The sequence below is a fragment of the Caenorhabditis remanei genome, chromosome II, assembly GCF_010183535.1.
Source record: "Caenorhabditis remanei strain PX506 chromosome II, whole genome shotgun sequence".
Taxonomy (NCBI): domain Eukaryota; kingdom Metazoa; phylum Nematoda; class Chromadorea; order Rhabditida; family Rhabditidae; genus Caenorhabditis; species Caenorhabditis remanei.
Window position 1 is genome coordinate 17,910,230 of NC_071329.1, and position 26,584 is coordinate 17,936,813.

General features: G+C 36.2%; 6 protein-coding genes across 6 annotated transcripts; 3 read left to right on the forward strand and 3 right to left on the reverse strand.

Moving 5' to 3' along the window:
• Positions 1-701: 701 nt before the first annotated feature.
• On the reverse strand, positions 702-8,645 carry GCK72_007775 (uncharacterized protein; the record flags this gene model as incomplete). The annotated part of the gene is made up of 11 exons (XM_053726439.1): positions 702-803; positions 855-979; positions 1,029-1,114; positions 2,187-2,366; positions 4,568-4,636; positions 5,843-5,905; positions 6,199-6,282; positions 6,330-6,364; positions 7,834-7,918; positions 8,399-8,534; positions 8,594-8,645. 11 exons carry the CDS (start codon positions 8,643-8,645, stop codon positions 702-704), a joined length of 1,017 nt encoding a protein of 338 aa, XP_053590633.1.
• A 3,267-nt stretch (positions 8,646-11,912) lies between these two features.
• GCK72_007776 (uncharacterized protein) lies at positions 11,913-12,306 on the reverse strand (the record flags this gene model as incomplete). Its single annotated transcript, XM_053726440.1, has 3 exons — positions 11,913-12,040; positions 12,093-12,176; positions 12,228-12,306. 3 exons carry the CDS (start codon positions 12,304-12,306, stop codon positions 11,913-11,915), a joined length of 291 nt encoding a protein of 96 aa, XP_053590634.1.
• A 2,543-nt stretch (positions 12,307-14,849) lies between these two features.
• On the reverse strand, positions 14,850-15,353 carry GCK72_007777 (uncharacterized protein; the record flags this gene model as incomplete). Its single annotated transcript, XM_053726441.1, has 3 exons — positions 14,850-15,078; positions 15,133-15,231; positions 15,280-15,353. 3 exons carry the CDS (start codon positions 15,351-15,353, stop codon positions 14,850-14,852), a joined length of 402 nt encoding a protein of 133 aa, XP_053590635.1.
• Positions 15,354-19,255: 3,902 nt separating this feature from the next.
• On the forward strand, positions 19,256-19,834 carry GCK72_007778 (uncharacterized protein; the record flags this gene model as incomplete). The annotated part of the gene is made up of 3 exons (XM_053726442.1): positions 19,256-19,394; positions 19,517-19,605; positions 19,658-19,834. The coding sequence occupies 3 exons, from the start codon at positions 19,256-19,258 to the stop codon at positions 19,832-19,834; spliced, it is 405 nt and encodes a 134-aa protein (XP_053590636.1).
• Positions 19,835-20,265: 431 nt separating this feature from the next.
• GCK72_007779 (uncharacterized protein) lies at positions 20,266-20,881 on the forward strand (the record flags this gene model as incomplete). Its single annotated transcript, XM_003107208.2, has 3 exons — positions 20,266-20,434; positions 20,554-20,642; positions 20,705-20,881. The coding sequence occupies 3 exons, from the start codon at positions 20,266-20,268 to the stop codon at positions 20,879-20,881; spliced, it is 435 nt and encodes a 144-aa protein (XP_003107256.2).
• Positions 20,882-22,414: 1,533 nt separating this feature from the next.
• GCK72_007780 (uncharacterized protein) lies at positions 22,415-26,334 on the forward strand (the record flags this gene model as incomplete). Its single annotated transcript, XM_003107060.2, has 3 exons — positions 22,415-22,479; positions 23,918-24,937; positions 26,172-26,334. The coding sequence occupies 3 exons, from the start codon at positions 22,415-22,417 to the stop codon at positions 26,332-26,334; spliced, it is 1,248 nt and encodes a 415-aa protein (XP_003107108.2).
• Positions 26,335-26,584: the final 250 nt, after the last annotated feature.

A 26,584-nucleotide genomic window follows, 5' to 3' on the forward strand; every position in this document is an offset into this window, starting at 1 on the left:
GTCGAATTTAGTTCCCCAAGTCCCATTTGAAATGCATATAATGATGGAATAAGTCACTTTGTTTCTTCAATATATTGAAGAATTCTTCGAATTTTGAAGCCAATGAGAAGAATGTGTGTAGTTATTAAAAATTGAGTTAATGAGATGTTGTAGTCAAAGAGATCGGTTTTCTTTTAAAAAAAACAGGAAATTCACATCATTTTTTAGGACGTGACTTATATTATTGGAAAGTTGAAATTACGCCCATTTCAAATATATTTTCAGTTTTCGGCTTTGAGGCCTGGTATTTGAGAAAAACGATGTTAAAGTTGTCAGGGCACTGTTCTAGAACGCCGGAACGAAAAAAAATCCCGGAATAGCGACAGCTAATTATAATCAAATTCGATATTTTCATTTGGTTTCCAGCACTCCCAGCCACAAAATCAAAAAATGCGCTATACTTTTGACACTGCTGATTTTTCAGAACACGATTTGAAAAATTCAAAAAACTTCCCCGTATAGGTTTTTTAAGATCCCGGATCGAATGGCATCAACCATTTTCTCATGCCGATTGCAGGAATTCTAGAAAAGCCAAAATCGAGGAGGGCGCTATACTTATGACGCGCACTGCATGTGTCTCATAATTTAGCTGATCATAAATTGTTTCTTCACTCTGCCTTTTTTTCTTATAATACCATTTTTGCGGAGATATTATATAATGTTTATTTGAAATACATGATAAACAATACAACTTTTTCGTGGTCTTCGGCGTTTTCGTGATCTTCGGAGCTGCCTTCACACTCGTGCAACACATTTTTTCTTCTCTGAAACAAAAATATCTTGGTTTGTCCAGATATCCGTGTACCCATATATACCGTATCTAGAATACTAGTCCAGTCGGGTAGTTGACTTGGATGTATGTCAGTGATGCTTTTCTCCGAATTGAGGATTTGGTTGAAATATTCTGTTAAAGAATCATGAGCAACACACATTAATTCTCCTTCAATGACGAATGAGTTTTTCTTGGTTCCACACGATACGGTGCATACTCTGATGGGTTGTTCCAGAATTTGAGCATTTTAATATTTCCACGAATTCTTCATTGTCACAGCTTAATTTAGCAAGTGTTGGTTGTCTGAAATTACAAGTGATGTTTTGAGTAGCCCCTTTCAAACAATTATAGCATCCAGTATATTTACTGTGCTGGGTCATAATACAATCAATTTTAGATTCAACAGATTATTTTTTATCTAGACTGACATGAATATGTAGTTTGTTGTGTCGCATCTTGATAGATGGGGCGGCTCTATTTCAGTTTAGATGTCCAAAAAACATTCAAACGTCCTTTAAAACACTTACTTGGGAAGGATCCCAAGTCAAGATGGAGTTACAGGTCGAGATATATATTACTAGAACGGAAATTTTGCGGCGATTTCAAATCTGTATTCAGTTTTTGCTAAACGATCTCGTGAAGAAAGTTATTTGCATTTTTGTGGCTTCTCAGTGCAAAAATTAGCATTTTCAAGACTCTCAAAATTAACGTTTTTCTTATTTTTTTGAAACTTCTTTGTTTTATACTTATGATTACGGATGTAAAGATGATTTTGGCATAGTTCGATTTCAGAATTTATTTTCAGAAAACATTTTGTGGAGTTTTTTAAGTTTTCAAAAATAACGCGTCTACAAAAAATTTGTCTGAAAATTTTCTAAAATTCCGACACAAACAATAAAAAACGAGTGTAATAAACGGTTTACGGTTCAGAGAATAAGTGAGGAATTGAGATTTGTTTGAAAACGGATTTTTAGGGAGGGGATTTGTTGAGAGTGAATCAGGAATTTGAGCGTGAGTTCTGTTGAGAGATTTGAGAGTTTTTTGGGATGATAATTTTTTGAATGAGGGTTATTGGTATGAAATGATTAATGAGATATGAATTACGAGTTTTCTACGAGGTTGAACTTTTGGTTAACGACGATTTCGTCTCCCTTCTGTGAGGAGTTTGATCAGGGCTGGGATGCAACAGATGTAGAGTGCTACAGAAACAAGTAATAAAATCAAAATCGTAGAAACGATTGAGACAGCTCTTTTGGAGATGGTATCGAGAATACTCGTCCAGTCCGGAAGAAGGCTGGGATGAATGTCGGTTTTGCTTTTTTCTGAATTGAGAATTTGATTAAAGTATTCTGTTAAGGAGTCATGTGCCACATACATTAGTTCTCCTTCGATGATGAATGAGCTCTTCTTGTTTCCGCACGATATTGTGCATACTCCCGTCGGTTTGGAGGTGTTGAATTTTTGATGGATTTCATTGATTGTACCCGTGCTGGAACATGTCAAGATTTCGACGAAGTCTTCGTTGTCGCAACTCAGTTTGGCGTGTGTGGGTTGTCTGGAATTACAGGTGATGTTTTGAGTATATTTGCTGTGCTGAGTCATGATACAATCAACTTTGGATTCAACAGATTATTTTATATCTAGACTGACATGAATATGTAGTTTGTTGTGTCGCATCTTGATAGATGGGACATTATCATTAGAAATTCCTAGATAATATCTTTCAGTGATGATTGGTAAGTTGTGATCTTTGTTCTCAACCAGATTGAATAAATCAGGGATTTTGCAAGAACATTGAGCTGCACTTTCTCCGGTTTCACATGAACATGTCTCACGGTACTCACATTTTCCAATTTCATTACATTCAAGGGGAAAAATTTCGTTGGTGATTGAAGCAAGAGCAATTTTCTCATTGTTTTGAATGAACTTTTTTCCTAGCACACTCACTCCGGTTTTTTCAGAAATGTCAATGAGACGAACATTCAGTTTCAAGATTTCTTGGTATTAGGATAATGATTGCTCCTCTCCTTGGCGAAGAATAACTGATTCCAAATGAACTGCCTCAATCACCCGGTTCTAATATTTCTTGCTCCCGTCTTGTTGCATAATTAACAGTTTTTTTTTCTATTCCCTGCCTTTAATTGCCTAGTTCCTTTAATTCCCCTTGATCTCAATTCCATATCTCAGTTCGAACCCGTTGCAGTCATTTCAATTGTTGCCTTCCCCCCGTTACTCTTTTTATGACATGCACCTAATTAGTCCTATTTTTTTTTCTTTACTTGAGACTATCTCGTGAGGGATATGTTTCAAGTCTTCTTTGTATCTTATAGTCTCCTATCCCTTGAAGTAAATAAATAAATAAACTGAACAGACCATGAGTCACATGAATAAATTTGAAATTTCTTGTCAGTAAATTCGATAGAACAAACACTCTAAAACCTGAAATTTGCATCAAATTATTGTCGAAATAAAAAAAGTGATACCCGGTGTTTGCGGACTTAGTGGAAAAATTATTAAAATTAGCATTAAGTCCGCAAACACCGGGTATCACTTTTTTTATTTCGACAATAAAAAACCCGAAATTTGCACCAAATTTCCAATATTTGATCTAGTGGACTAGTTAGTATACAAGGTCAAAATTTGGGTCACAAGACAAACTTTGACCTCGCTTTTCTTGAATACCAGGCCTCAAGGGCAAAAACTGAATATGTACATGAAATCACGGTGAATTCAGCTTTCCAGTTATAAAGGTCACGTCCCATTATCACATTTTCCAACATTTTGAATTCTTCCGGGTTGATAATTATAAAAAAGTCACACACTTTGCCCCAAAACTTACATTTTTTAGCCTGTAGCTCTACTAAAAAGCACCAGTGAAAATACAGAAACAAAGTACCAGAGGTAAAGAAATACCCATAATATTAAATAAATAAATAAAAATTAGAATTCTAGAAGAATCATTATATACAAGGGGTCGACCATCAACACAAGAAGTCTCAGCTCCGATACATTTCTAGTAGTCAAAATAAGGGGAAAGACTCTTCCGGCCCTTCCGCTTTTTCTGCTTCTCTGAATCTCATCGGGGGACTCCACTATTTCTAAAAGAGGGGACGGCTCTCTCGGAAGAGCCCATTCGTTTTCTTCTCTGTGTCTCTCAAAAGTGTATGCAGGGTTTTAGGGCTCTCCGCTATTATCATTGAGCTCCCTGTACTCCAATCTCGTATTATTGTTAGTAATATATCCGATTAAATTCTTGTCTCTTCGCAATGCAGTATCTAGTGAAGTGGCATCTGGAGCCTTATTTTACTACACATTTCGTTATCAAAAATAACCTGAATAAACAAAAAAAGAACTTCAAATTCTATAAAATAATGTTTATTGAACATAAAATCAATTAAAAAACAGTCCACACATTCCAATGCTTCTCTTGTTGTTGCCTTACACTTCTCCAATATTTTGAACAATGTGCTCCGGCTCATCAATTCTTCATTCCCTTCTGTCTTCATTTTTATGTACATTTCGACAATCTGAATTTTCAGTTTTTTTTTTGAATTTTTTTGAAAACTAAATACTCACCTTCAATTTTTTCCATATATTCGTATCGTGTTATCCCAGGAAAATATTTCAAAATGGTCGGTAGGGCAATGTGTGAAGTAAACAGTGAAATTTTAATCGTCCTTGCTGCCTTCACGATTCTCCTACTTCTCTGAAATAAAAAGATCTCGGTTTGTCCAGATATCCATGAAATTTACCTACTCTACTAGTGTACTCATAAATATTTGGTTTCCGTGGTGCAACTGAACTCCTTTTTCTTCATTTTCTTTCCTGAAATCACTTAAAATTATTATTCTGAAAAAAACTTGGAGTCCCCTTTTTTCGCATTTTGAAACCGAGACATGTGGCTACCTCATAGGTCAAAACTAGACATTTCGAAAAACCATAACATTTTTGGCACGGAACGGAAAATTATGAGTCATTTATGCTGAATTTCATGTGGTGCGCGGAAAATTTCTAATTTTCAAGGAATTTTTGGTTTCAAAACGTCTGATATCAAAATGTTAAGGTTGCCAAGTGTCTTGGTTTCTATTTCAAAAATTTTCAAACATCTGGTTTTGAAATGCCCAAAAGGTTATCAACTTTGACACTGTGTTTTGGTGGCACCTGATTGTCTAAGAAATTTTATTTTGTATGGGTTAGACAGAGCAAAAATAGCACATCATTTTTTAAAGTTAACTATTTTTTTGTAGGGAAGTTACCTTGAAAGTTATAGGTCAGCAAAGTGAAAAACTCTGAAATTAGTCGGTTTCAGAGAGAAATGACTATGATGATCTGTAACTTTCATGGTATCTGCTCAGCCCATACAAAATAAAATTATTTGGACAATCAGGTGATACTGTTATACACTGTCAAAATTGGTCATTTTCCACTAAAAACTGCAAAAGCTGATAACCTTTTGAGCGGTAATGTACAGTACCGCTCCAAAGTGTATTTTTTGCCTTTTTCAGTTGAAAACGCCCAACTTTGAGACTGTGTCATGGTTATACTGATTGACCCTTCAAGTAAATTTTTAATGGATCATACAGATCAAAGTAGAGCTCCATTTTTGTAGTTGACAACTTTTTTGTACGGGTTCATCCTAAAAAGTTATCAATCGTCAAAGAAATTTCTCTCACAAATCGACCAATTTCAGTGCAAAATAGTGCAAATCGTCATAAAATGACTATAAGGAGTGTCCGTACAAAAAAGTTGTCAACTACAAAAATGGAGCTCTACTTTTGATCTGTATAATCTATCAAAAATCTATTAATAAGTATTACCATGACACACTCTCAAAGTTGACCATTTTCAACTGAAAAAACCAAAACTAACTAATATACTTTTGAGCGGTACTGTAAGTTATCAAAAATTTCAAGACTTGCCTTGATTCCGATGGCAGCAACAATGATAGCTCTCCCATAAGATGTAATTGGATTTGGGTTCCCGTAGTCTGAAAAAATCTAATTTGAACTGCTTGAAGCCAGAAAATCTCACCATGATTTGTTCCACGTAAAACATGGCTCCGTTCCAGGTCCACGGAGTTTCACCTGTGTTTTCCTGTAAACAAAATCTAATACGTATGAATATTCCAACTATTAACAAAGTTTCTTTGTTAATTCAATCGGTTTTTTTTTGCCTAGATTTGGGCCCGGGTTACTGTAGTTTATGTGGTGAGACCCGACTAGATCAGAAATTAAGCATAATTATATTCATTTGAAGCGTCTCGACACACTAAATTCGAAAAATCAGGTTTTGTGGGTTTTGAGAAAAATCTGACATGTTGTGAGAAAGTTGTGATGGTTTTTGTGAGATCTGGAAATTTCAGAACTTTCTTGAACTTTCGAACCCACCTCACAGAATGATGAATCCACTCTTGCTCAACAGTGTACTGATATTCCATGAGCAATTGGAATCCACAATCTTTTACAGTTTTTCTATAATAATTAACTTCTATTAAAAGGGTAAAAAAGTTAAAACTTACGCCAAGTTCTTTCTCTCTCGAATTGAACCAGAAGACTGAAAAGTAATTCTTCAATTGGAAGAAACTTTTACGTTTCATCCTCATAGAGGACGTCTTTTCAAACTGAAAACTACATATTTGTTCCAGATAAAAACTCCAATTACGATTTTTGATTATTGGTTAGTTGATGGAGCTAGATTTTGTGAAGAACTTGTATTTGTTTCTTCATTGTTCCTCATTGTCAGGAAAACAGTAAATTCACAAGGTTTTTGGAAAAAATTGAGGAAAAAATGATCCAAATTGCAAAAATGTGACCTTGGAGTTATGGGACGTAACTTATATCATTGGAAAGCTGAAATTACGCTGATTTCAAATATATATTTAGTTTCTGACCTCGAAGTCTGGTATTCGAAAAAAATAACATGTCAAACTTTGTCAGTCTGTGACTTGGTCTTAACTTTGATCTCATTTTTCTTGAATACCAGGCCTCAAGGGCAAAACCTGAATATATATATATATTCGGAATCAGCGTGATTTCAGCTTTCTAGTTATATAGGTCACGTCCCATTATCGAACATTTGGAATTCTTCTGGGTCTTGATAACTAGAAAAAAAGTCCCAAAACTCACATTTTTCAGCCCGTAGCTCTACTAAAAAACACCAGTGAAAATACGGTAACAAAGTACCAGTAGTAAGAAGTACCCATAATAGATTGAATGAATAAAAATTAGAATTCCAGAAGAATCATTATGTACAGGGGGTCGACCATCAACACAAGAAGTCTCAGCTCCGATACATTTCTGGGAGTAAGAATGAGGGGAAAACGGGGGACGCTTCGGACACTCCGCTTTTTCTGCGTCTCATCGAGGGTCTCCACTATTTCGAAAAGAAGAGACGGGCTCCCTCGGAAGAGCCCATCCCTTTTCACCTCTGCGTCTCTCAAGGGCTCAACGTGCTCTCTTTCTTTACACCAGTCGAATTTAGTTCCCCCAAGTCACCATTTGAAATGTATAGAATGATCGAATGAGAGATTTTATTTTTGAAGAAAGAAAAACGTTAAGATAGCTGACAATTTCCTTCCGTCTTCGATGTTCTGGATTTGTCCAACCAACTTTTTCAAAAGCGTTTTCATTTTATATCTATCCGTCAACAAAATCATTCTTTTGTGTTGAATAAGAGATTGAATAAATTAAAACTAGAATTTCAAAAAAATCATTATATACAGGGGGTCGACCATCTACTGAGTAACGACTAAGGAAGTGCTCGGCATGATGAAAAACGTCTGGAATTGGCCGACCAATTCCAGAAATTTTTCCTACGGTTTCATCTGAACTTTTACTGCTACTTATAAGAAAAACGCGCCAAAGGCACGTCAGGCTAAGCTAGTTATCTATTAAAAATTTGAATTTTTCCAAAATTCGTTATCAACATGAACCTGAATAAACAAGAAAGAACATTAAATTTTGTAAAATAAAGTTTATTAAATACAAAATAATTTAAACAAATTCGCCCTTCTTTTACTCAACCTTTATCCGATTTCTATCTCCATCCTTCCATTCATCACTCAACGCTTTATTAGGTAAGCGGAGAGAGCTCCATTTGAGTAGCAAGCTGAAAAAAAGAATTGTATTTTTTAGAATTGTAATCATCACATTTCGAAACGAAACTGGAAAGGAATAACTAAAGAATGAGTCATTTATGTAAAACTTTGAGTAGATCACGAAAAATGCCTAGTTTTCAAGGAATTTATTATGGCTGGTGTTGAAATAACACGGTTTAAAAGGGAAGAGAGGTAATTTTTAATGCTGTATTTTTTATATCCAAATACTTACCTTCAACTAATCTCAAACGTCCTTTCTGCCTTCACAGTCGTGCAGAATACTTTTAGTTCCCTGAAATAAAATAATCTCGGTTTGTCCAGATGTCCAGAAAAATAACTCACTCTTATCGTTTAACAGTACAGTCGTGGTAAATGATACTATCAACAGACAGAACCATTTTGTCCTTGCATGTCTCACACCAGCGTATGTTGGAAAGCAGATCATATCTAGAATGAACTAGTTATTAGCTTTTAGAAAATTACTTTCTCACCGTGCAAAAAACTTTAAGCCTTTCTTTGCAACTTCGGTGGCTCCATCCAAAAGAGGACCAATGTAGTTTGCAAGGTTTCTGGAGTCAAGCTGTTCTAAGTCCAACAAGTCTTCGACGCTGCCAACATCTTCAGGATCTATAGTCACGACGGTTCGCGGATTGCGTTTCGAACTGCAAAGTGTTATTTCAAAAAACCTATTTCATGGCATTGTTTGTGACGTACCGGTTCAGGAAGTGTGCCTTGCATGAACGTTTATCATCAACAGCAAAACAAAATAATAAAGTTGAAACATTCTTCGATTCATGAAACGGCAGAGATTAGTTACTAGAATATAGATACAACGCAATGAGAAGTTTGCCCCAAAACTCATGTATTTCTGCCTCTCTCTATCGGTGGTAGTTATACTAGTCGTTGGATGAATAATATGATTTATTAATTCAGTAAGTAGTTCAATAATAACGCGAGAATCTAACTAATTCTTCAGAATGAAAATTACGTAGCTCTACTAAAAAGCACCAGAGAAAATACAGAAGCAAAATACCAGCAGTAAAGAAATACCCATAATAAATTAAATAAATAAAAATTAGAATTTCAAAAAGAATCATTATATATACAAGGGGGTCGACCATCAACACAAGAAGTCTCAGCTCCGATACATTTCTGGGAATAAGAATGAGGGGAAAGGCCCTTCGGACCTTTCCGTCTTTTTCTACTTCTCTGCGTCTCATCGGAGACCTTCACTCTCTCGAATAAAGGGGACGGGCTCTCATTAAGTGCCCATCCCCTTTTCTTCTCTGCGTCTCTCAAGGGCTCAACGTGTTCTCTTTGTTTACACCAGTCGAATTTAGTTCTCCGAGTTCCATTTGAAATGAATAGAATGATGGGGTCAGAATTTTTGTTCCCTCAATTAATTGATGAAAATGAACACTAGAATTTATTTTTGAAGCAAGAAGAACCTTTAAAAGTAGTGAAGAATTGAATAAATTGGCAGACAATTTGACAATAGAGAACGAGAAGACAAAAAATTCAATTATGCCAATATCTTGTCGAGAATCATCGCTTTCGCGTGATCTGACAGATTTTCGTATTCTGAAGATTGCTTCAATTTCCTTCCGTCTTCGATGTTCTTGATTTGCCCAACCAACTTTTTCAAAAGCTTTTCCATTTTATACTTGTCAGCCAACAAAATGATTTTCTCGTGTTGAATTGCAGAATGACGACTAAGGTGATGTTCGGCATGATGGAAAACTTCTGGAATCAGAAACCGATCGGCCAATTCCAGAAGTTTCTCGATGGTTTTATCTGAATTTTTTTATTTTCGATTTCAGTTATTTGAAAAAAAGGTCACTAACCAGTCGGAAAGACACAAGTTGGGTAGATAGTACTGAGAAGAAGTCCGAAATCTTCGAATGAAACATTTTCTATTGGAATTTCATCCATTCGTCCTTCTTTGTATTTCGATGAGAATAAAGCGGTGAAGTAATCAGAATGGAATGAGAGGAACTGAAAAATCACTTGGTTTTTGTATTTAATAAAAATGTGAATATTCGTACCGCTTTATTGACATGAAGTTTCTTTCCATCAACTACAAGAACTGTATCAGTTTTCTCGGATGGAAGAAACATCTCTTCGAGAAAAATTTCGTCCTCTAAAGCAAGTAATGGGACTAAACAGTACTCGAATACAACGGCAGGCTGATCGGATGCACATGCATTTTCAACAACTTTCTTAATAATTTGATTCTCTCTTCGCAGCTCGACGCCAAATTGAACAATATGCTCGACAGGAAGAGCTCGTCGCTTGACTTGGATATGTCCCACAAAACCATCAATATCGTCTGTCCAATCAAACTGCCACGAGTATTTGATTGATCTTTTGTTATCAATAACTTTTCCTTTCCAAATGCTGAAATTTGTGTCTCCACGGTCTCTTCAGCTTACGTAAGCAAGGTTTTTTAATTTTTCCAAAAACAATTTGCTAGCTTTATTAAGCTAGTCTTTTTCAAGTCTATCAAGAACAGGAAATTGGACTTCTGTTCAGTGTAGGAGGAGTTTTATACATATCTTTTTGTTTACTTCACGAAAATTGAAGTTTTTTTTAAAATTTTTTGAACATTGAAAGTTTTTTTCTACTTTACTGACGCGCTTTTATGAAGCATTGCTTAACATATTGGAAGCTGAGGATACCGTGTACCTCAGAAGTCGTTTTAAATTTCACTAGTTTCAGATATACAATGTTGCCCTAGTCTCACCATGTTAATCCATTGATTGTCCTTGTTTCGATTGTGTCCGTATCTGCGGTAATGTTGAATGTTTCACTGATGTATCCAATTTTATCGACAGACATCGTTTATGATGATGAGGAGCTTGTATTTCTGTAATTTAAAAAGTTTTTTTATTGAGCGAGATAGCAACAAAAAGAGCGAGAAGAAGGTCATCAATAAGTGAGAGAGGGGGATGCCTGAATAGAGAGATAGAGAGTTAGAGAACACAAGAAGAAAAGAGCAGAAGACCTCTGAAGGATTGAGGAGGGGAATGGGTATGCGGAAGAAGGAGAAAGGAAGACATATACTTATTCTTACTAGGGAAAGATGCCGAGTCGAGATGGAGTTACAGGTCGAGATATATATCACTAGAACGGAAATTTTGCGTTGATTTCAAATGTGTATTCCAATTTTGCAAAACGATTCTCTGAAAAAAAAGTTATTTGCGTTTTCGTAGCTTCTCAGTGCAAAAATGAGCAACTCCCAAAAATAACTTCTTTCTCATTTTTTAAAATTTTTTGTGTTGTACGTGTATTTCCAATCATGTAGTTTGTATTGTTTGTGTTAAAACTTTAGAAAATTTTCAAACTAATTTTTTGTGGATGCGTCATTTTTGAAAACTTAAGAAACTGCACAAAAAATTTTCTGAAAACAAATTTTGCAATCAAACTATGCCAAAACCATCTTTACATCCGTAATCATACGTACAGCATCAAAAAATTTGAAAAAAATAAGAAAAACGTTAATTTTGGGAGTCATGAAAATGCTCATTTTTGCACTGAGAAGCCACAAAAACGCAAATAACTTTTTTCAAAGAATCGTTTTGCAAAATTGGAATACGGATTTGAAACCAGCGCAAAATTTCCGTTCTAGTGATATATATCTTGGCCTGTAACTCCATCATGACTCGGGATACTTCTCTAGTTAGCACCGACCGGATGCGGCGTGGCGATGTGGATTGATTTCGATCCTAAACTTGAAAACATATGTACACTATTAGAATTTAGCAGAAAATGCTCCATTTTTAGTGACTTTTCCACTTTTCAGTTTCAAAACCTCATGGTTTTGAAAAATATGGTTTTGAAACCTCCCTTTGGTATTTTTTGTGACCATGAGGATTTATGCTAGGAATTATCTACTAAAAATATCGAAAAATCTTTTTTTGATTTGATAGCAAACCTGAATAAACAAGAAACAATATCGAATTCTGTAAAATACACTGGTGGTTCAATAATTAGTTTATTATTCAATTAGAAAATTTCACAATGGAATTCTTCCTTTTCACAATTCGTCCTTCCGTTTAACATACAGAAAACATTCCTCTTTACATTCCAACGTTTTATTAGGTAAGCGGAGAGAGCTCCACTTGAGAAACAATCTGAAAAAAATATAATTTTATGTATTGTTTATAAATGAAATAGCTAACTCACCTCTTGTTGCTGGACAGTTCTGAGGCAGAGGCGTCCAAACTACGTCCAGTGGACAACTAAACTCCCTTTTCTTAATATTCATTCCTAAAATTACTGAATATTAATATCTAAAAAAAACCTTGGAGCATCACTTACCAGCACATTCTAATGCTTCTCTTGTTGTCGCCTTACACTTGTCTAATATTTTGAACAGCGCGACTTTCTTCATTATCATTCCTGAAATTACTAAAAATAATTAGTCTTTAAAACCTTGGAGTCCCCTGCACTTTTGGACGTTAATGGGGAATTTTCGAACCGAGACATTTGGCAACCTTACATTTCAAAGCTAAAAATTTCAAAGCCATAACATTCTGATATGAAACTGGAAAAAATCACTGAAACGAGCAATTTATGTTCAATTTTTTTAACGCAGGAATCGCAAAAATGAATCATTTTCAAGTGATTTCAAAACGTCCGGTGTCAAAGCGTCAATGTTGCCAAGTGTCTAATTTTCTATTTCAAAAATTTCTAAACGTCTGGTTTTGAAGCGTCTTGGTGCCAAACTAAATTGTGTATAAACAATATTTCTTTGATTTTTCATCTAACGCCCCAAAGCTATGAAAAATCTCGAATTTCGCAGCAAAACTCTCATATTTCTACCCGCAGCTCGACTAAAATATGTCAGTTTTAATTCAAAATTGCATGAAATTGTCAGGTGGCACTATAGTGGTTTTAACTTAAATTATTCCAAGTTATCTTTTTTCGAAACTCACTTTTTCACCCGCAATCCAAAATCGCAATCCGCGATATACCAGTAGAATAACACAGAAAAGTGAATACCAGTAGTAAAGTACCCATAATCGAATTTCAAAAATTAGAATTTCAAAAGAATCAATATATATACAAGGGGTCGACCATCAACACAAGAAGTCTCAGCTCCGATACATTTCTGGGAGAAAGAATGAGGGAAGGGACCCTTCGGACCTTCTGCTTTTTCTGATTCTCTGGGTCTCAGCGAGGGGCTACACTATTTCGAAAAGAGGGGACCGCTCTCGGGTGACCAGTTTTCTCTTATTAGAGTCCTTTCCTTTTTCTATCTGAGTCTCTCAAGGGCCCAGCGTGCTCTTTTTCTTCACAGCAGTCGAATTTAGTTCCACGAGTTCCATTTGAAATGACAAAATGATGGAGTGAGAAACTTTGGTCTGATGAAAAACTTCTGGCATCAAAAACCGATCGGCCGATTCCAGAAGTTTCTCGATGATTTTATCTGAAATGTTTCGTTTTCCATTGCTGGTATAAAAAATGAAGAAACTATCAAAGAGGATTCTAAAAAAAAGATTTATTAAGAAACATTTTAAAATTATAAAGCAAATGAGAGAAGAAAATTCTTTTTGATCTCCATCCCTAACTTCAACATTTCGCATCGCTGCTCCCAATTCTTCTTTCTTTTCAGCAATTCCATTTTTCTCTTGCTTCCAAATTCTTCATTATTAGCACTGAGTTTTCAATCCAGCTTCTCCATTTCGCAATTCCTCTCTTCTGAAAAAGAAAGGGGACTTTAGGACACCGTAAAACCTATAATTTTATTAAAACAGGTATAAAAAGAAGCCCTAGGAGCCGTCAACTCGGCCATCGTGGGACTTGACTACCACGAAAATAAAATAACAGCTGAAACGAGTGATACCGTAATATTTTGGAATTCAGGTTTTCAAGTTATCATTGTTTTTCAGAAAAAATCGCTTGAAAATCTGAAGCTCAAAATATTACGGTATGACTTGTTTCAGCTGTGACGTCATTTTTGTGGCGCGATGGCGGATCCTAGGCCAGGACATAGAAAACGTTTGGAACATCATGTCTCGACTGATTTCACAGCTATAAAATTTGTTTCAACTAATGAAATATTCTATAGATATTGATGGATAATTTTATAGTTGACAACATTTTGATGTTTCTTCTGGACACCGAGATATACCGCTAACAAGTGTTCCTCTTTACACGTACCTCCAAAAACCATCTAAATTTGGTAAAAATTTCGTCAAAATTAAGTCAAAATTGTTCGGTGGCTCTACTTATACAATTCCAAGTCATTTGTTTTATAAAACTCACTGTTTCACCAACAATCCCAATTGAAATCAGTAGAATCACACTGAATACTTAATACCAGTAGGAAAGAAAACCCATAATAGAATGAATAAATAAAAATTAGAATTCCAAAATAATCATTATATACAAGGGGGTCGACCATCAACACAAGAAGTCTCAGCTCCGATACATTTCTTGGAGTAAGAATAAGGGACCCTTCCCACTTTCTGCTTTTTTTGCTTCTTTGGGTCTCCACAATTTCAAAAAGATGGGAGCTGACCCCATTTCTCCCGGAAGAGCACATCACTTTTCTTCTCTGCGTCTCTCAACAGTGTTCGAAGGGTTACAGGTCTCAAAGTGCCCACGATAGCGGAGAAGACGCATACTTCTTTTTTTGGTCACTTCACTAAAAAGATGAAGAAAACATGCTCCTGGGTGGAAAAACAGCAAAGTTTCATTAAAAGGGTTTTTCGGAAAATTAGAATGAGGAACCTGAGTTAGATGTGATAAAAATAAATCATAAAATAATTGAAACCAAGTAATTGATGTTTATATTCGTTATCTTTTTTTAATTTGTTTCATTTTTCGTCCAATGACCCCGAATGAGACATTTTCTTTACTAATTGTTTATTTTTATTAAAAAAGAGTGATTTTCGAAAAATGAATAATAAATTATACAAATGAACAACAAAATAATTAAATCAAGTCATCATAATCAGAGTCATTTTTGAGGGGCTCTTGCTGCAGTAGACATATTGAGGCATCTTTCAGTTGGGAACTCTCCATTAGGTGGCAAAACTCCCCATGGTGCAGGCATGTCTTCAAATCCAGGCGATTTTCTTTTGTTGATATCTTTGCTGTCACAGATCCTATATTGCCTTGTCCCAACTCGAGCAAATTGAGATCGTATTCGTAGGAAGTACAACTAAATATGAATTGTTTTTTAAATCTAATTGAATATGTAATTTAATTATCTTACTTGATTTTGTTGCTTTGTGCCGGGTACTTGTGTTCGTAGCGATATTTGGTATTGTCTTTCGAGCAGTCGTGTTGAATCAAAACATAAGGCTCATTCATCCTGAAAATGAAAAGTATATAATTAAAAAGATAAATGTTGAAGACTCACATCGGTAGTTCAGGAAAACGTAGTTTTCTAGCGATCGTGACCCATTCGAGCAAATTTACTGAAATATTTGACATCTTTTTTGTGTGAAATACAGAGGGTAAGCCTTACGTCTTCTTCCATGTACATGAGTTGAACACACCAAACAACATCCAAATGGCAAGTAACACGTCCGAAAAACTCGGCTTTCATGGCCCCATCTGGTTTTTTCCAATACTTGTTGGAAGATTTGGCATGCACCATCACAATAAAAAAATAGCAAGAACAAGAAGTAGTTTAATACCAGTAGTGAAGAAATACCCATAATAGATTGAATAAATAAAAATTAGAATTCCAAAATAATCATTATATACAAAGGGTCGACCATCAACACAAGAAGTCTCAGCTCCGATACATTTCTAGCAGTAAGAATGAGGGAAGGGACCCTTCGGACCTTCGGAGCTTTTTCTGCTTCTCTGGGTCTCCACTATTTCAAAAAGAGGGGACGGCTCTCGGGTGCCTTGCGGCGCCGCTCCCTTTTCTTCTCTGTGTCTCTCAACTGTTTTTCAGGAGCTTGTGCTCTCTTTTCGGCGAGGATGATGTTCCCAGCCGACTATTTCTAAAAGAGGGGAGCTGACCTTTTTTCCCAGAAGAGCCCATCCCTTTTCTTTACTGCGTTTCTCAACAGTGCTCACTATTTTTGAGTGGCTCTCCGCTTTTTTTGCTCAGTGTCCCATTTAAAATGCACAGAATGACGTTCCCAGACGTCACCCCAAAGAATTGAATACTACTTAGGGAGTATCCGCTTTCATCTCTTTTTCCTCCATTTAAAATGCATAGTATGACGAATTGAAAAAAAAAGTTTCAAGACTTCTATACGAGAAGGGAAGGCGTTTGCATCTCTTTAGAAGGAATATATAAAATTCATAACTATTTATTGAAGTAGAAATATAAAATTAAAACATTATTTAAACTCCGTTGTAGTTTTCGTTGGTGGCCATGATTCTCGTAGGAAGAGTAGCTGAAAAATAAAAAATATATTGGATTTATATTTCTAGAGAAGGTCATGCAGTCAGTTTGGAGTTATGTTACGTGATTTATATCATTGGAAAGCTGAAATTACGCTGATTTGAAATATATATATTCAGATTTTAGTCTCGATTCCTGGTATTCGAGAAAAATAAGGTCAAAGTTCTGAAAATGTCAAATCATTACCTTATTGCAATTATTGCCACTTCTCAAGCCCAAATTGCAAAAAATTCAAAAATTCACCATTTTTATGTCAAATTGTGCGAAAACTCTCAAAAATGGCTAAAAATCGCATATTTTCCATCAATTATCAGTTTTTTGAGTTTTAAAACGCGTCAAAGGTACGCCAGACAACCCGTTTTTAGGACGAGAAAAAACAAGGTCAAAATTCAGAAAAATGTCAAAATAAAACCTTTCTGTCACGCTAGATCTCTATTTTTCCGAACTTTGTCCTCTTTTTTTCTCAAATACTAAGCATCGAGGCCAAAAACTGAATATATATTTGAAATCAGCATTATTTCAGCTTTTAAATGATATAGGTCACGTCCAATGACTCTTTTTTGTCTGGCGTACCTTTGACGCGTTTTTAAATTCAAAACCTAAAAATTGATGAAAAATATGCGATTTTTAACGATTTTTGAGAGTTTTCACACAGTTTGATATAAAAATGGAGAATTTTTGAATTTTCTGTGAAATTTGGGCTTGAAAAAAGGTAATAAGGTAATAATTTGACATTTTCAGAATTTTAAAATTGTTTTTCTGGAATACCAGGCCTTGTGGGGCAAAAATTGAAGATATTATTGGAATCAACGAGATTTCAGCTTTCCAATGATATAAGTCACGTCCAATAACTCCAAAGACCTTCCCTAATTAGATCTGAGATAATTGAAACTCAAAAACTCACTTAAAAGATCTACTGTCTTGATTGATGAGTCTGAAAAAAAAACTTATTATATTTTCATACCATAAATAGTAATAACTTTATGCTTGGATTTCCAGAAATAACTTACCTTATCTTTTCAGTTTAGAGCAGTTGTGATAGATTTCCAATTTTAATAATTGCCGGTTTTCGGAAACGATTGGGACACTAAAAAAACAGTTTTTTGTTTGATTTTTCTGAAAAAAAAACTTTAAAAACTTACCGTTATTTTCAACTTCTATACTTGTGCAACATTTAAAGCTTCGATGATGACTTTTTCCTAAAATAACATTAATTTCAGATTGAACAAATCATAAAACTAGGGTGGGCCGGGCAGTGACGAGAATTTCCTCGACCCGGACCCGGCTGAAAAATTTGAACTGAAATTTTGAACGAAAGTTTGAACGAAATTTTGAACGAAAAATTTTTTTGAATTTTTTCCCAAAAATGTCGAATTTTTGACTATACCTCAGAATTCAATCAAAAGCTAGTTGTGCATCAAAAAATTGAAATTTTTAATGTAAAATTTCAAAAAAGTTCAAAAAATTTGGTTAAAAATAGGTACCTTTTTTGAAGCCGGGCCAGGCCTTGAAAATGCTCTACCGGACCGTAAATTTGCAAGTATGGGTTTTAGTATACCGTAACACCTTTATGGTAACAGGTATAAAAAGGAGTTGCTGGCCTAGGATACGTCAACTCGGCCATTGTGGGGCTCGGCCACCACGAAAATGAAGTAACAGCTGAAACGAGTGATACCGTAATATTTTGGATTCCAGTTTTTCAAGTCATCAATTTTCCCCTAAAAATTGCTCGGATAACCTGAAAATTCAGTCAAATTGAGACATTTCTCTCCAAAATATTACGGTATCACTTGTTTCAGCTGTGTCCACACATAATAACCGAGTGATCGGATCCTAGGCCAGGACATAGGAAAAGTTTAGAGCATCATATCTCGGCTGATTTCACAGGTATGAAATTTGTTTCAACTAATGAAATATTCAATGGATATTGATTGATAATTTGATAGTTAACAACTTTTTGATAACTCTTCTAGAAACCGATCTATATCGCTTCGAACTGGCGTCTCTGGGTATTACTCTTTTTCAAATTTCGCAGCGATAAATCTCAATTCCCAAAGGAAATATCGAAAAGAGGCGAACTGACAAAATATAGTTTAAAATACATAGACTTTTCCCGTCTGGTACTTAAACAATTCCAAGTTATTTGTTCAATTAAAACTCACTTTTTTACCCGCAATCCAAGTTCAAATCAAAAAAAGTAAAATCACACTGAATACTTAATACCAGTATTAAGAAGTACCCATAATAGAATAAATAAATAAAAGTTAGATTTCCAAAAGAATCATTATATACAAGGGGTCGACCATCAACACAAGAAGTCTCAGCTCCGATACATGTCTGGGAGTAAGAATAAGGGGAAAGACCCCTCGGACACTCCGCTTTTTCTGCGTCTCTTTGTCAAAAAAGATGGCGCTGCTCCTTTTCTCGAGGGGACGGCTCTCGGGTAGCCCCTTTTCTCTCATTTTGTGGAAGAGCCCATCTCTTTTCTTCTCTGCGTCTCTCAAGGGCTCAATGTGTTCTCTCTTTCTCTACACCAGTCGAATTTTGTTCTCCGAGTCCCAATGCATAAGAAACTTTTCGAAAAAAGGGTTTCCTTCTTTCTTATTCCAAGACGCCAATCATCGGGGGACCCCACTATTTTGAAGAGAGGGGACGGGTTACCTCTTTTCTCTTGGAAAAGTCCATCCCTTTTTTTCTAAAAAGTGTGGTGTTTAAACTTAAAATTGAACAGAAAATAACATGAAAACCTGAAATAACCGAAAACTTTCAGGATCACACATAAAATCTTGTCAACACAAAAATTATCATCATTCTTAAGAAAAATATACAAAAAAGAATCGACCGTGGCACGACCCGTCATTTTTTTTGCAGTGATTGTCCGCATATAAATATCGATTTTTCGGGAGAAAAGTCAGTTCAGTGTTTTTTCTCAATCAAAAGCATCTTCAAATTTCGAACAAGTGGAAAAGAAATGGGTCCAAATGAGATAAATAATTTTGATGACACTGCGCCAGCATGGGCTATTGAAAAGAAGAAGAAACTGTATAACGAATTACCCTCAAAAGGAAAACAAGAAATGCGTGACTCTTTGAAACCTTACTGCGAAAAATGTAAGTTGAACAACAGTCCAGGAGATCACAACGTCAGCATAGCGAAAGTATTCATGTATTCGAAAAACAGACTTTTTATTGACGGGAGAAAAGCGATAAGCAACATCAATCTAATTTTCCAGATTTTGAATCGGAGAGCTACAAAAGTGGCAAATCGGACACCTTTGGGTATTTATACTGTTGTGATCTTCTCGGAATGTGCGGCATGTCGGTAAGTGAATTTGTTGACTTTAATCCAGGAAAATGCATTTTCAATTTTCCAGGGCTGGATCATCTTCCTGATCATTCTGATCGTTCTTCTGTGTCTTGCGGGTGCAGCTGCTGCCTTCTGGTTCTTCTACTACAAAAGAAAGATGGGCGGTCGTGATGAAGAGAAGGAGATCGAGTCGACTGTCGACACTGCCAATACTGGACCTGATATCTCCGTGGAGACTTATTGAACTGATTCTGTGATTTCGTTTTGTAATGTGATAGCAAGTGAAGATGAAAAATTGAAAAATAAATGATTGGTAATAATGAACACAGCGTAAATATTGGTATTATTACGGCACCTGTAATAGGGAACCGCGCTATCATGGGCGCTTCCACACCGTAGACGTTGTCGAGGCCGCTAGCGGTAGAAGTTGCCCATGCACAAACCACTGGGCAACTATTGCACTAGCTGCCCATTATATCACCATTCTCCACAAATAAAATAAACAAATAAAGAATTGACCATGGCAAGGGCCGTCATTCTTTTTCTCTGGACGGGCCGTGCCATGGTCAATTCTTTTTGCACTGATTTTTTGCATATAAATATCGATTTTTCGGGAGAAAAAGTCAGTTCATAGTTTCTCTTCAATCAAAAGCAACTTCAATCTTCGAACAAGGAATGCCGTCTAAAAACGATGTGGAACAATTTGTGGAGCAATTGATAGCATATGGTTTCGAGCAAACAGCGCCAGCATCGGAAATTGAACAAGGAAAGAAAAATTATAACAAACTATCCTCGGAAAAACAACAGGAAGCATATGACGGTTTAAAACCTCACTGCGATAAATGTAAGTTTAAGTCCAGGAGATCACAAAATGTTTATAAATACAGGAAAAGTATTTATGTATTCGAAAAGGTTTCTATTAACGAAAGAAAACCAATAAGCAAGATCAATCCAATTTTTCAGATTTCAAAACGGACAACTACAAAAATGGCAAAAAGGACAGCTATGGTTATGGAATATGTTGTGATATTTTAGGAATGTGCGGCATGTCGGTAGGTCAAACGTTTGACAGTTTTTCATTTCCATTCACTACCCTATGTATTGATTTTTTCAGGGCTGGCTCATCTTCCTGATCATTCTGATCGTTCTTCTGTGTCTTGCCGGTGCAGCTGCTGCCTTCTGGTTCTTCTACTACAAAAGAAAGATGGGCGGTCGTGATGAAGAGAAGGAGATCGAGTCGACTGCCAACACTGCCAATACTCAACATGATATCTCCGTGGAGACTTATTGAACTGATTATGTGATTTCTTTTTATAAAATGTTCTTTTTTTAATGGTTGAAAATAAAAGTAAATAATAAATGTTTGGTAATGTATGTTGAAAAGTAGTTGTAAAACTTGGCTGATCTGAAAATTGGAAAAAAAACATGAAAACTATCACGATTCTCCATAAATGAAACATGCAAAAAGAATAGACCCTTACACGGACCTTATATGTACTAATTAACTAAATAACTCACTTCATGAAATCCCGCGACTCGTTTCCATACTTTTCTTGTTCCATTCCAAGACACTTCAGGTTTCGGGATGAGGGAGACGCTTTTGGGGAACACGAAACCGACGTACTGAAATTGTATTTGATTTTGGGGGCTACTGTTTTTACTAGGGAAGGTCATGGAGTTATGGGGCGTGACCTATACCATTGGAAAGCTGAAAAAACGCCGATTACAAATATGTATTCAGTTTTCCCGGGCCGGGCCGGGGCCGGTAGAGAAATTTTAAATCCCGAAGGCCCGTCTTCAAAAAAACGTTCCTATTTTTAACCGAATTTTAAGATTTTTTTTTGAAATTTCACATTAAAAATTTCAATTTTTGATGCATAACTATCTTTTGATTGAATTCTGAAGTATAGTCAAAAATTCGACATTTTTGGGAAAAATTTTAAAAAATTCAAATTTTGTTCAAAATTTCAGTTCAAATTTCTTCAGCCGGGCCTTCCTGTTGCAAGTATGCATTTTAGTGACATTTTTTTCTTATACGGAAGTCGGAAGTCGGAAGTTGGAAGTGATTTTTCTTATACGGAAGTCGGAAGTCGGAAGTTGGAAGTGATTTTTCTTATCAGGAAGTCGGAAGTCGGAAGTCGGAAGTAAAATTTCTTATCCGGAAGTCGGAAGTAAAAAACACCCGGAAGTCGGAAGTCGGAAGTCGGTATTAGATTTTTTCGCAAAGATTCAAAAACTCCTAGAAAAAGTTCATAAAATTCGCGAAAATCAGTAGAAAATTAGTTTTTTGCTGAAGAAAAGCCTATTTTCTGTCCTTTTAGACCATTTTTCCATGTATTTCTGCGAAATTTACTTTTCCGAAATTGCACCGTTATGTAATGACAGAAGTCGGAAGTAAAATTCCTTATGTCGGAAGTCGGAATTCCCAACAACACTGGCCCTCTATCTTCAAACGCGTGTATCTCAAAAGTGGGCGGGGATATCAAAAAGTTGTCAACAGCTAAAATGGAGTAAATTTTACAAGCTACATTTTAATAGTCAGTAAATGTTTGATAACTACGCAACCTGGTGAGATACGGTGGGTCAAAGATTGACATCCATTCTTATGCACTACTTGTACGTCTGTCTGTCTGTGTGTCCTGCATCTCCGTCTCCTCTTCTCCTCGCCGTCTTGCTCTTGTATAAACTTCCCTCCTTTTCTTCACGGAGCTCTTCCCCTCTTCACATTTTTCTCCTTTTCTCTAGTCGACTCCACTATTTCCACACGTTTGTTTCCCTTTGCCGCATTTTCTTCCTTCAATTTTCCCTTGTAATTCTACACACTATGACTGAAGCCATGGATAAAACATGTATGGAATATGTGTTGAAATTCATGAATCCGAATTTGAGGTGAGTTTTTATGGGGAATTGGACGGCAAAATTGCAAAAAAATTCAACAAGTTTTTCGCGTGTCTCTTTAAAAATGAGTTGTCTGATGCGATTCTGGCGCGTTTTCTTGAGGTTTATCTCAAAATACATTATCTGGCGCACCTTTGACGCGCTTGAAAAGTCCAAAAGCCCAAAAAAGGGATGTCTGGCGCACATTTGACGCGTTTTTCAATTTAAAAACTGAAAATCGATGGAAAATATGTGGTGTTTTGCCATTTTTGAGAGTTTTCGCACAACTTGATATAAAAATGGTGAATTTTTTGAATTTTTGTGCAATTTGGGATAGAGAAGAGACAATAACAAGGTTAAGGTTATGACAAATGACAAATAAATTTTGAGTTTTTGAATTTATGAATTTAAAAACGTGTCAAAGGTGCGCCAGACAACCCATTTTTTCGGATTTTTGGATTTTCGAAGCGCATGCGCCAGATAATGTAATTTATAGATAAACCTCAAGAAAACGCGCCAGAATCACGCCAGACAACTCATTTTTAAGTCATTTTCACTCATATTTTAAAGAAACACGCGAAAATTTTTTGAATTTTTTTGCAATTTCTGCGTGTTAGAAATGTATTAATTTGTCACTTTTTAGAACTTTGACCTTGCTTTTCTTGAATACCAGATTTTCTCGTCTTAAAAACGGGTTGTCTGGCGCACCTTTGACGCGTTTAGAATTTTAAAAACTGACTCCGTGACCTTTCCTGATAAACTGTCATGTCTTTCTTATCATAAAATCACATGCGTACCAGTGTTGTTGGGAATTCCGACTTCCGACTTCCGGGCTTTTTTCACTTCACTAATTTTCCACTGATTTTCGGCAATTTTATGATTTTTCTCTTGGAGTTTTTGAATATTTGCGAAAAAATATAATTCCGACATCCGGGTTTCGACTTCCGACTTCCGACTTCCTGATAAGAAAAATCACTTCCAACTTCCGACTTCCGACTTCCGGATAAGAAAATTTTCACTTCCCAACATCTCTGATGCGTACATAACATATCTGTCATCAAAACTAAACATTTCCTTGTCAAAAAACATTATCTTATCAGTTTCAGCCGTTTTAGACAAGCCCGGATTTTTATCATTTGTGTTTTTGTTAGTGTAATCTTCTTATCAGTTGTAGATAAGTCAGTCTGACATAAGCATTATTACGAGCCTTCTCAAAATTGTTATCAGTTCTGAAAATTCGATACTTGTGAGGACTAATATCAGCACTGAAACACTTTCGATAAAGTTTGTAATAATAACGACCTAGACAACATGCAGACTCAGTTATCTATAATTGATAAGATTACACTATCAAAAACACAAATGATAAAGATCAAGGTGTCTAAAACGTCTAAAACTGATAAGGTGCTGATAAAACCGCGCTAATGTCTAAAAATGACGAAATTTCCAGATCCAACCTCTCCCGAAGGTGCCCCACCATCCGTCCTTTCGAAGAACCCTTGCCTCTCCCCATCCAAACTCTCTCCGTCACTCCCACAAGCCTCCAAGTCAACGACATCACTTACAATCTCGGTATAATCCGTCATTATCCGATCGAAAAGACTCCCGAGGCTGTCAAGGAAATCAACGAGCAAGGAGGGCTGAATTATGACGTGGATATCTACGGGATTCGGTATGAGCCGAATATTCCTAGGGATCCAGGGGATACCTTGTTTCGTGAAAATAAGTTTGTCAGCGAGGAACTGAAATTTATGGATAGAATGGAGGAGTTGCAAGAGGAGTTGCTGGAATTACAGTTGGCTGACGATCCTTTTCTTATTCCAAGGATCGAGGAGCTGCAGGATGAGTTGACCCCTCTCTACCATCGATATAAACGCACTTCCCCACCCTTTGAGCATTATCTGTTGCTAACTATCCTGAAAAATGGAGCTCCGCTGAAAATGGAAGTTGTTGGCTATACAAAACTTCTTCCAGAAGCTATGAAGTACTTACAGTCGAAAGTGATCGGGAATCGAACCCTAATAGTAGACACCCTGAGGACCGAAGGGACCATCTTGGACGGTCTTAAAATAGTGTCAGTGAAAAATTTGGACATAAAAACGGATGCTACAGAGGTCTTAAATAATCTGTACCACTCCTTAAACCACCAGAACCTATTCGATTCTCTAGAGATCCATGGTGACTTTGCGTTTGAGCACCCACTGGTGCAAACTGCTCAGAAATTGATATTCAACGATTTCGGAGATGAAGAAAGATACCAGACTATGAAGACTTTGAAAAACCGGGATGTTCTTGTAACTCATGAGATATTTTTCAAGGAACATGTCATGGATTTGATTGAGTTTTTGATGGTAGAAGCCGAGCATGGAAAATGTTTTCAATTTCGAGTGCATGAAGATGTGATTGGAGAGGTGCAGATGTTAATGGAGGCGCTGAAGGAGGTGGAAGGAGCGAAGGTGGAGAAGGCGAGGTGAGTAGAAACTAGAACTAGGCTCCAATTTATTTTTCTAAACATCTCTGAGTCATTTCCTATTATTTGAGCTCAAAACCAGCGGAATCCAATTGAAAATTAAAAAGTTACAGATTTTCGAAACTTTTCGTAACTTTTCGAAAATTCATTTCTACAGTATCTCAGTCATCTTGAGTCAGATTTCAAGAAAAATTATATTTTCGAACTCAGCCAAGTCTCAGCTTTCAGAAAAGTACTCACAAGCCTATATTCCATTTAATTTGGGTCCCACCACGAAAACTACAGTAATCCGAGGTTTTCGTGTCGGGACCCAATATCGTCGGAACCTAGGCTTGTGGGTACTTTTCTTAAAGCTCTTGTTGTCATGAATCTGATAAAATTAATAAAAAGTTGCGAAAACCTGAGGTTTTTGTGGTGAGACCCAAAATTGTGAAAAAAAAACTGAAAATTGAAGGATTATATGCGAATTTCATCTATTTTTTAGAGTTTTTGCACAATTTGATATAAAATGGTAAATTGTTGAGTTTTTTGTGCAATTTGGGATAGGAAAGAGGCTATAAGGTAATAACTTGACATTTTTTCAGAACTTTGACCATGTTTTTCTCGAATACCAGACCTCGAGGCCAAAAACTAAATATATTTTTGAAATCAGCGTACTCTCAGCTTTCGGAAAATTATAATCATGAAAACCTCAATATTGCGGTATTCCCGATTTTTAATAATTTTATCAAATTCAGAAGAACAAGAGCTTTCAAAAAAGTACCCACAAGCCTAGGTTCCGATGATATTGGGTCCCGACACGAAAACCACGGATTACTGTAGTTTTCGTGGTGGGACCCAAATTGAATGGAATATAGGCTTGTGGGTACTTTTCTGAAAGCTGAGACTTGGCTGAGTTCAAAAATAAAATGTTTGCTGAAATCTGACACAAGATGACTGAGATACAGTAGAAATGAATCTTCGAGTAGAAATGAAGTTTCGAAAATCTGTAACTTTTTAAATTTTTATTGGATTCCGTTGGTTTTGGGCTCAACAGATAGTAAATGACTTAGAGATGTTTAGAAAAATAAATTAGACCCTAGTTTTTGACATTTCGAAAGAACATAACCCGTCAGAGTGGAACTGACTGCGACATTTTTCAATTTGGATTTTTTCGTCCTTTTGGACGTTTCGAGCCAAAAATTGTGATGCCAATCTAGTTGTTTGCTCATAAAACTTATTAAGATATTTCCAGCTCGCTCATCTTCCCCGACTCAATCCTACTCCCAATGGCCAACTCGCTGGAGCTCCTCGTCGATTGTCTACTGGATCTACAACTGTCTGTAGATGCTAAAAATGTCTATAATTTCAGATTGAAAGTCCAATTATCTAGAGCTGAGGTCTCTTCTTTTGTGTAATCTATCTAATCCCCCTCTCCACTATTCTCCACTCATCTGGCGCACCTTTGACGCGTTCCTTCTCACTGATGTCACCATTATTTGCTCCCCTCTCTCGCCATCTTTTTTTCTCGGCGTCTCTCATTTACCTCATGATATTTCTCATCTCTCACTGTCCGAACCTCTTCTGAGTCTTCCTCCACCAATCCTTATAGATGAATGAATTTAAGGAATCAACAAATTTAGGGAAAAACACTGAAGCAGGGAGGGA